The sequence below is a fragment of the Aquarana catesbeiana genome, linkage group LG03, assembly GCF_042186555.1.
Source record: "Aquarana catesbeiana isolate 2022-GZ linkage group LG03, ASM4218655v1, whole genome shotgun sequence".
Taxonomy (NCBI): domain Eukaryota; kingdom Metazoa; phylum Chordata; class Amphibia; order Anura; family Ranidae; genus Aquarana; species Aquarana catesbeiana.
This window is the reverse complement of record NC_133326.1, coordinates 605,839,174-605,851,661: the sequence shown is the minus strand read 5'-3', so window position 1 is coordinate 605,851,661 and position 12,488 is coordinate 605,839,174. Positions and strand designations below refer to the sequence as shown.

Genomic DNA, 12,488 nt, shown 5'->3' with positions numbered 1-12,488 from the left:
GAAATTACCTAGGGAGTAGGCAATGTTTTACAATTCCGGCATTGTAGGGCCTATTATCTGCCTTGTATTAATATTCTTAAAAAGTTATCTGATATGAAGAGGAAATGTTCCATATAGTATTCTGCACCTGTTTAAATGTTCTTATGATTAATGTAGACATGCCTTGTCCAAAGAAGTTTACACTACATAAACACCACACTACATAGGCACTACGTAAACATAAAAATGTTAAAAAAAAATTACTAGTGTGTCCCTGGTCCAGGGGTTTTCTCACATGCTGGTGAGTGACCACACAGAAAGTGAGTTGAAATTCCCCCAGCTGGGGAATGAAAACTTGACAAAGGTTCTAACCCTTCCACACACAAACTGAAAAAAAATGTTTCTAGCTACAATTCTACTTCAAGACTTCCAAAGACTTTAGAAGATGTCCCGATTGAATGTTAACCTGCCAATACTCACATTCCCATTTACAGTGCCTTGCAGAAGTATTCACCCCCCTTGGCTTTTTACCTATTTTGTTACATTACAGCCTTTAGTTCAATGTTTTTTTAATCCGAATTATAGTTATATGTGATGGATCAGAACGCAGTAGTCTAAGTTGGTGAAGTAAAATGATAAAAATATATACATACAACTATTTTTCAGAAATAAAAAACTGATAATTGGCATGTGCGTATGTATTCACCCCCGTTTAAGCCCATAAAAAGCTCTGGTGCAATCAATTACCTTCAGAAGTCACATAATTAGGGCAATGATGTCCACCTGTGTGCAATCTAAGTGTCACATGATCTGTCATTACATATACACACCTTTTTGAAAGGCCCCAGAGGCTGCAACACCTAAGCAAGAGGCACCATTAACCAAACACTGCCATGAAGACCAAGGAACTCTCCAAACAAGTAAGGGACAATGTTGTTGAGAAGTACAAGTCAGGGTTAGGTTATAAAAAAAATAACCAAATCTTTGATGATCCCTAGGCGCACCATCAAATCTATCATAACCAAATGGAAAGAACATGGCACAACAGCAAACCTGCCAAGAAACGGCCGCACACCAAAACTCACAGACCGGGCAAGGAGGGCATTAATCAGAGAGGCAGCAGAGAGACCTAAGGTAACCCTGGAGGAGCTGCAGAGTTAAATAGCAGTGACTGGAGTATCTGTACATAGGACGACAATAAACCGTATGCTCCATAGAGTTGGGCTTTATGGCAGAATGGCAAGAAGAAACCCATTACTTTCAGCAAAAAACAAAATGGCACGTTTTGAGTTTGTGAAAAGGCATGTGGAAGACTCCCAAAATGTATGGAGGAAGGTGCTCTGGTCTGATGAGGCTAAAATTCTATATTTTGGCCATCAAAGAAAATGCTGTCTGGCACAAACCCAACACATCACATCACCCAAAGAACAGCATCCCCACAGTGAAACATGGTGGTGGCAGCATCTTGCTGTGGGGATGTTTTTCAGCAGTCGGGACTGGAAAACTGATCGGAGTTGAGGGAAAGATGGATGGTGCTAAATACAGGGATATTCTTGAGCAAAACCTGTACCACTCTGTGTGTGATTTGAGGCTAGGACGGAGGTTCACCTTCCAACAGGACAGTTGCTCCAAACACACTGCTAAAGCAACACTTGAGTGGTTTAAGGGGAAACAGGTAAATGTGTTAAGGCCCATACACATGATAGGACTTTGCACAAACTTTCCCGTGGATTTTTGTACAAAGGGCGTTGGCCTTAAACTAATTAAGCATACACACGGCAGGACTTTTTCATCCAACTTTCACCAAATCACGTGGTTTTTCAGCTCTTTACTGCCACTCTTTGGTCAACTTCTGTATCGACGAGATTTGATACCTGCAAGCCCCATCGCGGGAGCCAGCGCCAAGCTGGCTCGCTCATCGGGAAAGGAAAAATGTGTTTTTTCCTTTCGCGATGAGCGACAAGCATTGCCGACAGGTGTTTGGTATGAATCATGAGGGGGAACTCCACGCCAAATTTTAAATAAAAAACCGGCATGGGTTCCCCTCCAGGAGCATACCAGCCCCTTAGGTCTGGTATGGATTTTAAGGGGAACCCCCTACGCAGAAAAAAACGGCGTGGGGGTCCCCCCAAAATCCATACCAGACCCTTATCCGAGCATGCAACCCGGCCGGTCAGGAAAGGGGGTGGGGATGAGCGAGCGCCCACCCCTCACGAACCGTACCAGGCCGCATGCCCTCAACATGGGGGGGTGGGTGCTTTGGAGCAGGGGGGCGCCCTGCGGCCCCCTCCAACCCAAAGCACCTCGTCCCCATGTTGATGAGGACAAGGGCCTCTTCCCATGATGGGACCTCACAGTCCCATCATGCCCCGGGACTGTGACGTCATAAGGGGGTGGGGTTACCGGGTGACATCACCTGGTGACAACGCCCCATGCCTATATAAGTAGTCGTTCACCTCGCACACAGCATTACAGCGGGAGAGAGCGGTGTGTCAACATTGGAAGGAGAAAAGAGGGAACAAGACGACGGAGAAGACTGGGCCACCACTAGCAAAAGAGCGGCAAAAGAGCAGAAGATAGCGGAGGAGCCCGGCAGAAGAACCAGAGAGCAGGAGAAGAACCGGACACCGGGAGAAAAGGCCGGAGAGCGGGAGAAGAACCGGACACCGGGAGAAGAGGCCGGAGAGAGTGGAGAAGTCGGAAGAAGACCCCCGAAGTCGGAAGAAGACCCCCGGAGCTGCCTAATAAATTACTTTAAAAACCTGTGTAGTGTGTTTTTTTTTTATTGACACTTTTTCCCCCAGGTGAATGGGTAGGGGTACGATGTACCCCATACTAATTCACATAGGGTGAGGGGCCAGGATCTGGGGGCCCCCTTATTAAAGGGGGCTCCCGGATTCCGATAAGCCCCCCGCCCGCAGAACCCGACAATCAACAGTCAGGGTTGTCGGGAAGAGGTCCTTGTCCTCATCAACATGGGGACAAGGTGCTTTGGGGTGGGGGGGCCGCAGGGCGCCCCCCTTCCCCAAAGCACCCACCCCCCATGTTGAGGGCATGCGGCCTGGTACGGTTCGGGAGGGGGGGGCGCTCGCTCGTCCCCACCCCCTTTCCTGACCGGCCGGGCTGCATGCTCGGATAAGGGTCTGGTATGGATTTTGGGGGGACCCCCCCCTTAAAATCCATACCAGACCTAAGGGCTTGGTATGCTCCCAGAGGGGAATTCCCTCTCGCGCTCGCTGAAATAGGAAAATGTGTTTTTCCTATTGCAGCCAGCGCGAGATGTACAGTACCCTGTCGCCGAGAACCAGCGCGATGGGATCACGCTGGAAACATTCTCGCAGGCAGGTACTGTAGTTTGTACAAAAGTCCGATGGCTTTGTGTACACACGATCGGACTTTGCTCCATCGGACTTTTGTTGCCGGAAAGTTTATCCGTTCGCACAGCCAACAAAAGTCAGATGAAGACCGAAAAAGTTTGTCCGATGGAGCATACACACGGTCGGACGTTGCCCCAAAACAGCTAATTTGCATGTTTGTTGTCAAAAAGTCCAATCGTGTGTACGGGCCTTAAGAATGGCCTAGTCAAAGCCCAGACCTCAATCCAATAGAAAATCTGTGGTCAGACTTAAAGATTGCTGTTCACAAGCACAAACCATCCAACTTGAAGGAGCTGGAGCAGTTTTGCAAGGAGGAATGGGCAAAAATCCCAGTGGTAAGATGTGGCAAGCTCATAGACACCTATCCAAAGCTACCTGGAGCTGTGATAGCCGCAAAAGGTGGCTCTACAAAGTTTTGACTTTGGGGGGGTAAATTGTTATGCACATTGACTTTTTATGTTATTTTGTCCTATTTGCTGTTTGCTTCACAATAAAAACCAAAAAACATCTTCAAAGTTGTGGGCATGTTCTGTAAATTAAATGATGCAAATTCTCAAACAATCCATGTTAATTCCAGGTTGTGAGGCAACAAAAAATGCCAAGGGGGGTGAATACTTTTACAAGGCACTGTAAGTTCATATGACGTGTTTATGAACTATAATTACTTTTGTTGTCGGTGGTTATATCAGTTCTTTTCAATCAGAAATATAATAAAGGGAAAATTAACTTTATTACTTTTTCCTCATTAGAGAAGCCTGAAATTGTGACAACCACAACAGCCCTACCAGCTCCAGAATACCCGTATCCCAAGCCAGGATTTAATTATGATGACTGTAAGTACCACGTTTGATAAAGGACCATGTAATTTGCTGTCACTAATGTGGCAGGACCAATGGATACTCTTCTTACATAACCTGTTATTTGACAAGGATCATGTGAAATCTTTGCATTCACGATAGCATGAAGATTTGAAGGAAAACTCTGGAAAAACTCCTATTTAAGAATTTAATTAAATAGTGAATAGCTGTCCCTGCCAAGATATTCTAATTCTGTTAAATTGGTCCTGTGGTCTGGACATCTATGCCAGACAGCACAACTAAGTGCTGAACCTCCACTGCAATTAAGCAGTACAGCCTGGATCAGGACACAATACAAGACAGCTGGTTGGAGAGCCTTCACAGCATTACTTAGTTTAACAGCCCTAGTGCCAAAGAATAAATGGCATTAAACTGCATCACTCTTCAAGGATTAGTTAAAAGCTATGTTACATAGTCAGGTTGAAAAAAGGCACAAGTCCATCTGGTTCAACCAATAAAAAAATATCTCCATATACGGAATCCTATACCCACAGCTGATCCAGAAGAAGGCAAAAAACCCCAAATAAACCATGGTCTAATTTGCTCCAGCGGGGGAAAAAAATTCTTCCTGATATCACAGGAGGCAATCATTATTCCCTGGATCTTAGAATACAAAATTGCTGCCACTCCCATGAGACTTTAGGCAACCACATGTAACAGTGCAATGTAAAAATTCATACTGTTCTTCATTGATACAAAGTTAAAAAGTATGTCCATAAAAACAAATATGGCTGATACATTGCACAGCATCAACACAATAACGAGTTCTAGCAATACTCGATTACTACTCAGTGTAGGTTTCTATATAAGTACATTAGTTGTGTTAATTTGTCAGAAGATGCCCTACAGCCAGGATAACCCAATGCGTTGTAACTTCTCTTTATATATCTTCTTCAGGGGTAAGGGTATTCCAGTATCTATGATGTACCAACCAAGACATCAGCCAATATTTTGAAAGAAAAATCCAGGTGTTTTGCCTCTAGCTCATCCGGGCCCTGGGGGCCCACCTCAATGCACCATGCAATCTCCCAGGTAAATAATGTACGAGTCCTTCATTATTTACTAGGGAGACACTCCTGCACTATTTACTAGGGACATTGTATAGTGATTTGAGGATATCCATGTTAGATGACTGCACCTACATTGCTGCCCTAGCAATCTGTTGTTGTTGTGTGATCCCTTGTGTGCATATGTGGCATCCTTAGTGGGTCCCCAGGGCCTGAGAGAGCTAGAGGCAAAGCCCCTGGATTTTTTTTTTTTTAAATATTGGCTGATGCCTTGGTTGGTAGAGTGGAGATACTGACATAACCTTGACATGACATGGCATGAGTGCACAATCACATTAAAATGTACCCATCCACCCTTAGGAAGCAGTTGAGAAGTTTCCCCTTTGACTTTTGGAGGTATGGCCAGCTCCATGAATTTTTTTTTACACAACACCATATAGCCCAGATCAGGTCTACCCCCACAGAGTTTGAGTGCCTATGGGCTGATAAGGATCCCATTCCTCATATGATCTTGGTTCTTTATAAGCTACTTGCTTCAGCTGCCCCTAGCCCTGAGCTGCTATACATTAGATAGTGGAAGCATGACCTCCAGTGCGAGTTCACTGATGAGCAACTGCACCATCTGTACTGGTTGACACACTTCAGTTCAGTGGATACCAAGACTCAAGAAAATAGCTACAAGCTGTTGTTGAGATTGTACCGTGTGCCTGCGACCCTTGCCAGGATTCAGACTTGTGTTGGAGGGGGTGTGGCCAAAGAGGTACATTTCTCCATATGTGGTGGGATAGTGAATTTTTGGTCCACTGTTCATAAACACATAATGGAGAGTCTTGACATAGATCTTCCCCTTTTGCCAAAGCATTTCTTGCTCCACATCCCCATCATCCCCCTCTTCCATTATAAACATAGTGCTCTCCCTCACCTTCTCAGTGCTGAGTCGGTCTCGGTTACCTCTAGTTTGGAAGTTGCACTGTTGACCCTGGTGGATCCTACATTTAGACAACTTGTCCAGGTGCACCAACAATCTAAATCGTGAGTTATTTTTCCCCTTTTTTCTTTTATACCAGCCAGAGAACCAGGTGTAATTGCTGAATTTGGCAATTCAGCAGTGTTTTAGAGTCCTATATGTCCCAACTGTTTTTTTGTATGTTATATAATGTGGTATTTTTCCTTTTTTTTCTATTTATTTTGTCATAGGGTGGTCAACTTCTTGTTCCAGGCACTGTCGGGCAGTAGTCCATGGGGGATGTATAGGCAATGCGCTGCTCTATGTGGTTTTTGCCCTGGGAGTGTTAGATTCTCACTTTGAGCCACCTGGTGAGAGGGTGAGGTCCCTCTGAGCTTACACCTGGTTATGTGCTCCACTGGTAAACATTTGACAGCGCCTAAAGGCCATTGTCTGCACTAAATCTGTTTAATTATTGTTCAAAATATTTTCATTGGCTCCCCATGCTGGTCTCCTCATGTTCCCTCAATGCCTGAGGGGATTCCCTCCCTTCAATCAAAAGTCATGGGAAGATCAGCAGCTATAATGCTATGGATGTTTGCATTGATACATAAACAAGAGATACAGTATCTGTTATTAATAATACTGATTTTCTTTTGCCCTTTTTTCATGTTTCATGTTTTGTAATGATTAAAATGTAAAAAGAGATTGCATAGAAAAAAAATGTGCCCATCCCTGCAATCGGATTCTGCATCAAAAAAGGATTTGTGAATGCCACCCACCCGCTACAGCATACAAGATTCAGAAGTGCATCGCAGAAAGTGAAAGTGTCATATCACACCCAATACATTCCGTCAATACAGTTCATTGTCAGGTGCTCCACAGTGGAGTTATTTGTCACCTATATGTTTTTTGGAGACTGTTTTTTTTTTTAATAGGAATAGAGTGCACAATTTGGAGCACAGTTTTTTGGACTTTAGCAAACATGTCTCCTTCACTTTATTCATATTTTTACTGAATATTATAGACCACTGAGAATGTTTTTGATTTATATGATTTTTTTTTCACTAAGCACAGAAATATGTTTATATTTATTTATTGATAATTATTGAAATAGGAGGGTATTATATATTTTATAGTCAATACTGCTTGATATTATAATCTTTCCTCATAGCTGAGGTCTGAGATTTTGACATGGACTACTCTATCACCAGTAGCAATTTATGCAATAGGGGAGGAGACTGATTGAGAATCTTTGTAGCATTGTATATTCAGAAGAGCACTGCAAACATATGTTCTTTTAAATTTAGGCAATCCTGTCAATTTAAATTATAACAAAACTCATTGTTAAAGGTTTATATAAGGAGTCATAGTGATGATATTTATAGGGTGACTTCACTTTGGATGGCAAAAAAACTTTTCATTTACTTTGTAATTAGTATGTAGAGCCTTTGCCCTCTCATCTATTTTATGGCTTTTATTATGAAGTTCTTTCTTCAGCTACGGAAAAAACCCATAAAATGAGCCTAGGGGCATTTGTACTATTGCACTAAAGTATAGGGGTCAGAGAACAGAGTATTGTTTGATTAGACAGTCGTAATAAAATGGTGTAACATCTTCTGTTTATCTGTACAGATGATTACACTACATTCCTGAAACCTCCAGAAGAAAAGGAGGAAGAAGAGTGGACAGATGAAGAGAAATACTCATCAAGTAATTATTAGTCTTTTTAGTGTACAAACACGTTTTAGACTTATGACCAGAATGATCTTGTAGACTTTTAGGTACTCTAGCCATGCCACCTGGTCTCATGGGCCTCATCTATGTTTTGAGTGATTTTAGTTCCCATAGTCAAGATACCAAGTCCTAACTGCTACCAGTATTACAGATTCTCGGGATTACACTGACCTTCATTTTGCCAGTCAGTTAGAGCTTGGATGCCTCCAAGGGTGGTGATTTGTGGCAATTTAATTGGTCTAACCACTAAGCACAATTCACAGCCTCATTCATGGCCATATGGTACAGACAGACTGTACAGTTAAATTTGTAATCAAATTAAATATAATTCTTAAAGAGACTTTATCACTTTAGGAAAACCAAAGGATGCTAACAAGTACTAAAAGCTGTCTCAGGTGTAACAAGGGTTGCCTTCACACACCTGAGACAGCTTTTAGTACCTCCTGGTTTGTCTACGTGCAGGGCCGACACTGCGGTCCCACCCCCATCCGCCTTACACTTAACATGGATTATCTGTTTTTTGTTTTTCTTTTATAGTAGGGACGGAGCATACCTTATATAAGAATTTTTAATATTATCTTTTAAATGTTATCTGCAGAGAAACCACAAAAACCAACCAGCAGCAAAGAGGAGAGAGAGAGGGAGGAGGAAGAGGAAAGGAAACGGAAAGGTGAGCTGACAGCAAATGGGTATGAGGATAGATGTGATGCTGTATGTGAACTAATTTACTACTTTAGTCTCTGGTAAGAGGATTGTACTATCCTAGCTGTAGAGTGCTACAAGAACTTTGTAGATCAAAACCACAAAACCAATTTCATGGCAATGCCTTTAAAGGTCTATTTATCAATTTTCTCACTCAAGATTCACACAGCGTTCACTTAATTTACACATTTTCACTTAAGATTCAATTAGAAAAATTATGAACCATGTGTACAACTTATCCTAATCATATGTGAAAGTATTGATAAATTGACCTCGTACTATTGTGACAACTGTGGCAAGCTTTTAAGGTATAAAGCTATTTGGATAAGCAGATTCAGAGATTTGTTGGCTGTCATTTCTGGGCTTTCTGTTGGCTAAACAGCATTACACAGAGAGAGCTGGCCTGCGAGTCAGCATACAAGGACCAGCAAATTTCTTCTCAAGCAACAGACTTGGAATACAGAACAAGCCCTTGTTTTTCTTTACATATAGCATATTAAATATCATGTATTAAAAATAAAGCTTTAAGCAGAGGTAAAGCATACAATCCAAAACTTGGATAGAGGTTTGAGAAAGTTTAGAGCTTCTGTCAGGTTTTTGTTGCTGTATGTGTCATTGCTTTGGATATTTATCGTCACTTCCTGCCCCAGTGACGCTAACCACTGGAGCAAGAATAGTGAGACCACTGGAGCAAAAATAGAAATCTACCTAACGGTGATACGGACAGTAATAAAACTTGAAATGAGTTCTAGCCTTTCCCTGACTTATTAAACATTGTTTTTTGGCTCTGTCCTCCTTGAAGAGGTTTCTTTTAAAAGGTTCAGAAACAAAGGGAAATCTACATAACATAGACACTGCAATAAAACCCTGGCAGTGGGTCTTACCATCTACTCATGACTAAAACAAATTCTGAGCTGAAAATGGTGGCATTCTAAGAATACCCTTTACCTGGCTTTCTCTGCCTTCAATACTTTCTAAATCACTCATCTAAAACACATATGCAGATTAGATAGAATGAAATCAAAGATCCAAACCTCCATAATGGTTCCAGGTAAGCAGATAAAAAAATATTGAGGGCAAGCTATATAACTTTCGACTTTACCTCTAATAGAGAAGAAGCCCCCCGATGAATGGGAATCAGAAGAGGTGGAAGAGGTCCCAAAGGAGAAGAAAAGTGAGTAGAGGTTTCTATATTGTGTGGCTGTGTATAATTGTGAAATTGCTCACTTATCTATAGAGGTATATGGGATACATCTTAATCTTGTTCACAGAGTGCCCACCCATTGGCATGGAGTCCCATCGGATAGAAGATGATCAAATTCTGGCCTCTTCCATGTTGCGCCATGGACTGCACGCTCAGAGAGGTCGGCTTAATATGCAGGTATGGCTCAGTGTCATGTAGAGCTTGATCCAGTTTTGTTACTTTAATCGGCTAATTTGCTTCCCAGTGTACAAAAAATGTCACCATTCTTTGTTAAAGTGGAATTTCAAGTACTGTACATACATGTTTACTCTTTTACTAACCAAAGAATATTTAATCTTGGCCAGCTGTTCTTGTGACACACACCTCTGCTAGTCACTCTAGCTCAGCCTTTTTCAACCAGGGTGCCTTGAGGTTTCTTCAGGGGTGCCTTGGCAAAATGCCTAAAAAATTATCAAACTTTGTATACAAACCAGCAGGTGGATCAAGCCTGCCTTTTAATTACACAAAGCCACGGGTTTTCATTATGCCCCATCATGACTTTCTAGACACTGGCAGCCTAACAACCAATGACATCATCAGTTGATAAGGAGGATGACTGTTGCCTCCACAGCGTCCTTGTTTGACTCTCCTGTGCCCCTGTCCCTTAGCACTGGGGTCACATTAGCTGCGAGAATTGAGGGAGAAGAGAAACATAGGAATACTAGTCAGTACCAGTGTGCAAAAGTGTATTTGCATTGAAAGAATAAATCACATTTGGTGTCTATATGTGGATGTTGCTATATATTATATATTGCTATATATTTATTTATCCAGAGCTTCTCCCATCCTTTGGAACCCCCTACCCCAATCTGTCCGACTGTCCCCTAATCTATCTATCTATCTTTCGACAATCCCTGACAATCCCTCTTTAAAGAAGCCTATCCTGCTTCTAACTAATACATGATTTTTTTTTTCTCCATCAGCTCATCCCCCACAGTTATTACCTTTTTGTATCAATTGACCCTCCTTCTTAGATTGTAAGCTCCAATGATCAGGGCCCTCTGATTCCTCTTGTACCAAATTGTAATGTAACTGTACTGTCTGCCTTCATTTTGTTAAGCGCTGCACAAACTGTTGGTGTTATATAAATCCTGTATACTAATAATAATGTCAAACTATTAGAAGAGTTTTTTACATTTTAGAATGGGGTGTCTTGAGACAATCCATAATTTTAAAGGGTGCCTTGACAGAAAAAAGGTTGAGAAACACCGATGTAGCTTATCAGTACTGTTTTCTGTGTCAGTTTCCTGCTCATTGGACAATGGTCCTGATTCACTGTCCAGTGATCAGGCTGGGGGTAGAGAAGTAACAAAGGAAGCACAGTAACTGAATCAGGAAGCTAAGGAAACAAATATGGCACCTGTCTGATTGTGCAGTGTGCAACAGGTGTGTAAAGCACAAGAGTGGCTGAGCAGAATTGCAAACTCTTTAGCAGCTAAAAACAGTACACCTATGTGTGTTTAACTGGGTGATTAACTGTTTTCAAAGAGCCCATCAAAGTGTAAAATGACAGCAGTTTTGTGCTTTCGTTAGTTTTCCCTAGATAGAGTATAAACTATACATGTTGTAATAATTGACTATCATCAGAAGGCATCAAGAAACTGATCAGGGGTGGTAATGACCTTCATTTATTAAGATTTCTGGTATTTTTTCTTGAGTGCTGTTGTTTCATAAACTGGGGGCTTTGTAAGTACTGTGTTTTAAGACTTTATGCTGACTGCATACATACAGGTACCAATTTGCAATCCCTAAATAAATGGTAGAATAACAATATGAACTGATAGCCTGAAACAAAAAATAATGAGTTGATTTTGCCATGTGTAAGAAACCTTTACAACATAATCCTGAAATAAGAACTGTCATGGTTTCAGAAGAGAACAATTACCAATCTGATTGTTTTGCTACTGGTATTACAATGAGAACCTCTTATCATATGGACTTCATGTCAGTTACAGCTTAGCTCCTACTTTTAACCAGCCTGTGGCTTCCTTCTAGGCAGGTACTAATGAAGATGACTTCTTTGATGGTGCGTGGTGTGCGGAGGATGAGAGTGTGGTTCAGTGGTTAGAAGTGGACACTCGAAGAACCACATTATTCACTGGCATTATCACACAGGGCCGGGACTCCCTGATCCAGTAAGTGCACACCTCTGGTCTACATACAGAACATTGTCCTTATATTCGGAGAGGTGTTCTGATGCTGAAACAGTCATTATTTTTATTCTTTTCTCTGACAGTGATGACTTTGTGACCTCTTACTATGTGGGCTTCAGTAACGACAGCCAAAACTGGATCGTGTACAGCAATGGATATGAGGAGATGGTGAGCATATGCATTTCACATCTTATATTGATATCACTGCTATCTTTATTCATAAAGAAATATTCTGAATCCAGTTCTGGCAGCAACTTCAGTGTACAATCACTGCTGTTTTGATGGCCCATTAGCCTGGAGATAGTCATCAGCGGTAGAACTATCCCCAGGATTCTCATTGATTCACTGTTCATAGTTAGTGAGGTTGAAATAAATATACAAAGAAATTTAAAAAATATGCATACTCAAAAGTCAAAAACCTCAGATGATCCAGGCAAAAAGACCTTAATTATAAGGAACCTTTTTGCATGTTGGGGCAGCACAGTGG

The 12,488-nt window shown here is 41.8% G+C and overlaps 1 protein-coding gene across 2 annotated transcripts in view; it reads left to right on the top strand.

The window, feature by feature from the left end:
• AEBP1 (AE binding protein 1) overlaps nucleotides 1–12,488 on the top strand; it is an 86,021-nt gene that overhangs the window by 56,264 nt on the left and 17,269 nt on the right. For both annotated transcript variants that reach the window (XM_073622190.1, XM_073622191.1), the window contains exons 7-13: nucleotides 4,106–4,189; nucleotides 7,802–7,879; nucleotides 8,502–8,573; nucleotides 9,717–9,779; nucleotides 9,877–9,986; nucleotides 11,844–11,983; nucleotides 12,085–12,169. In XM_073622190.1, the coding sequence (XP_073478291.1) occupies nucleotides 4,106–4,189; nucleotides 7,802–7,879; nucleotides 8,502–8,573; nucleotides 9,717–9,779; nucleotides 9,877–9,986; nucleotides 11,844–11,983; nucleotides 12,085–12,169 (632 nt within the window). The remainder of the gene's footprint in view (nucleotides 1–4,105; nucleotides 4,190–7,801; nucleotides 7,880–8,501; nucleotides 8,574–9,716; nucleotides 9,780–9,876; nucleotides 9,987–11,843; nucleotides 11,984–12,084; nucleotides 12,170–12,488) is intronic.